We start from the raw sequence: 3,087 nt of genomic DNA, 5'->3' as shown, positions 1-3,087 counted from the left end.
AACCAAAATACAGTTTCAAAGTAAATTAATTCAAAACTTTTAATTCAGTTTAAATTTAGTAAAATTAATTTTCAAACCAATGCATTAAACTTCAAATGATGAACATTCAGATTCAATCTGAGCAATTCAAATTCACTTCCTGTTGGCACAAGATTTATCCCGTACAGACTTGTGTTTCAGCAACACACTTTCTGAACATCACAGTGTGCAGAGTCTTTATCCAGCTCTGACCTTTGACCCCGTCTCACAGGAGTACATGGACCCGATGAACGAGCACAACGCTCTGAACGAGGCCAAGCAGATGATCGCAGTCGCCGACGAGAACCAGAACCATCAGCTGGAGCTGGAAGAGATTCTCCGCTACAGCGAATACTTCACGGGCAGCAAGCTGATGGATTACGCCAGAAACGTTCACGAGGAGTTCTGAAGCCCCGCCCCCACCCCACCTCCCTCACCGGCTTCAGGGACAAGCCTGGGCGGAGAGGGGGACACACCGTGAGACGTCCACATGATGAGACATTGTATACGTCGCTGCAGACTCCAGATATTAGACTGCTCCTTTTAGACCCCACCATCACATGTCACAGCCTGCAGAAAGCTGCCATGCTGCGTTTCTCAAATGTTTGTCTGCTCTCTGAAATGTTTGTCTGTTCTCTGAAATGTGTGTCTGCTCTCTGAAATGTTTGTCTGTTCTCTGAAATGTGTGTCTGCTCTCTGAAATGTGTGTCTGCTCTCTGAAATGTTTGTCTGTTCTCTGAATTGTGTGTATATGAGAAGTTTTAGTCGTGAGCAGACGGTTTGTTGCAGGTGCAGCAGCTCAGCATGCAGTGTAAATATTCCCATGAGTCCATCAGAGGAAGCTGCTGCTGAGCTCAGATAAAACACATTYTTGTTTCTAAAGGTGATGTTGTTGCACAGGTCAGGTTTCTGCAGAACACCCATAAACTCCTCTGTTCAACATTAGGAACAGACAATAAGATATGAAACTATGAACAGGAGACACATCAGTTGCTGTGAAGAATACAACTCTGAGATTTGTTCATGTTTTCATCCATGTCCAAGACAATAAATTAATTTATAATATTGTGTTAAAAACTGTGCAGCTTGTATTTGTAGCTACTCAGAAGCATGAAGACGTTCCAGCCCGTCCTCTGTCCGTCTCCTGTCCAGTGTTTGACATCCTGCTGTCCTCGGTCCAAATGTAAAATAAGATTTATAACAGCTTAAAAAAATGTACCACGAATATATACAAATAAATATTTCATATCAACTAAAACTCACAGGAATATTTTTATTTGGATGATTAATCTGCATTAGATTCATGTTTAGACTCTGAACCTTTATTAATACCAGTTCTTCCAGTCAGGAACACCTCAGTGGGTTCAGACTGGCTGCAGGACAGAGAAGACTAAATTATAGGGATGCACCGATATGAAAATTTCATCCGATATMCGATATAATTATTGCTGTTATGGCCGATATTTACCGATATTACACAAACATACAAATTACATTTAYGCAAAAACACACTTGGGTCTTTTTTTGATGCTGTAAATAAACAACCAGACCTCTGACATGACTCTACTTCAGTTATTTCTGGCTRCACAGCRTCARTATCACTATCATGATCAAACAGATGCTGCKCAACCAACCATTTCCCCTCTCAAAACAGGAACACAAAGATAAAAACTGGGAAATCAATATCGGACATTAATATCGGCTCAGTTTTACATATCGGACCGATGCAGATATTCTAAAAAAATACCAATATTGGCCGATACCGATATCAATACCGATATATCGTGCATCCCTACTAAATTAGATCAAATGTCCTCAAAGACAACCGCTCCTCCTCCTCTGTCCGGTGCTGGTGTGGGGTGAAAATCCTCCACCTCAGACGTTCAGAGATGTAACTATCTGCGATACTGTGGTCACTCTCCATGTAGCATCAATTATGCTAAAGCTAGCTGTCACGTTCTCTCGTCCTGGCCACACCTCCGCTCTCTAACCACCCCCCCCTACCCACTTTGATGCATTTTTCAAATTTCGCCTTGGGGCGGAGTTATCTTTTCACAGGGGGATAAGATACACTTTTTAAAAATAAATTTATTCATTTTCAGTTTAAAACAAAACAAACCTCAAAACAACAAAAAACATTTACAAAGAAAATGAAAGGTGTCAGAAAGAAGAAAAAATCTTATATCTGCCCCTTTTCAAACACGGACAACATAAAATACATATGAATAAAAATACCATAAAACACTAATAATCATGAAAAGAACAAACCAAAACCAACCAAAAGTTCTTGTTGAGAAGCCTCTCTTGTCAGTTTGGCGCTCATAAAATCCAGAGATTTTTTTAAACTCCTCCATCATGGCATCGGAGTAATGTCCCTGGCCGCGTCTCGTCGTCATTGTTCACCCGGGTTTGTTCTAACAGCAACCAGATGACAGGACCCGACAGGACCCAACACCGGCGTCCCGTCCCCGAGAACCACAGCTCAGCAGGTGGGCCGACTACACTGACCCGACAGTAGCAACTCCCGGGAGTAGCCCAGTTGTTTCARGGYCTGGCGGCAACGCCACCCGCCCGACGTCAGCGGCAGCCGACGCCCACGCCGCRGCCTCGTCGCTCCCCAGATGGTCCAGCCAGCTGCTCCGCTGCGCCGGCGCTCTGTTTCAGAGCCTTCTCCAGGTACGACACAACCAGCCACTCTGCGTTCCCGTTTGAGTTCCTGTTCACATATCTGTCACTCAAAACGTCCTCCTCCGTCTGTTTGACCATCTCCTCGCTCTCCTTGAGTGTGAACCGAACCTCCGGCGGCCCCAGGGTCCAKTCGTCCCCATGGGGGACATGGGAAAGTGTGTTTTCAATGAGACTTGACTTGATATCAGTGATTTTTTCACACAGTTGAAAGCAGTTCACAGCAGTCAGATATGACCGTTTCATTCAAATAATTTAATGTTCTTGTATCAAAGTTAAATATTCTTTAAAAACTAAATTAATAGCAATTTATTCTAATCCTGTGATGGACTTGCGACCTGTCCAGGGTGTACCCCGCCCCTCGCACTGTGACTGCTGGAAATG

At 43.6% G+C, this 3,087-nt stretch overlaps 1 protein-coding gene across 1 annotated transcript in view; it reads left to right on the top strand.

Moving 5' to 3' along the window:
- Window positions 1–1,095, top strand: part of sdf4 (stromal cell derived factor 4) — a 16,922-nt gene extending 15,827 nt beyond the window's left edge. The window contains exon 7 of the mRNA XM_014028163.1: window positions 251–1,095. Within this exon, the coding sequence (XP_013883617.1) occupies window positions 251–427 (177 nt within the window). The 3' untranslated portion in view covers window positions 428–1,095. The remainder of the gene's footprint in view (window positions 1–250) is intronic.
- Window positions 1,096–3,087: the final 1,992 nt, after the last annotated feature.

This window comes from Austrofundulus limnaeus, unplaced genomic scaffold, assembly GCF_001266775.1.
Source record: "Austrofundulus limnaeus strain Quisiro unplaced genomic scaffold, Austrofundulus_limnaeus-1.0 Scaffold721, whole genome shotgun sequence".
In the NCBI taxonomy this organism is placed as follows: Eukaryota; Metazoa; Chordata; class Actinopteri; order Cyprinodontiformes; family Rivulidae; genus Austrofundulus; species Austrofundulus limnaeus.
Note: the sequence above shows the minus strand (reverse complement) of the source record. Positions and strands in the feature narration are given on the sequence as shown.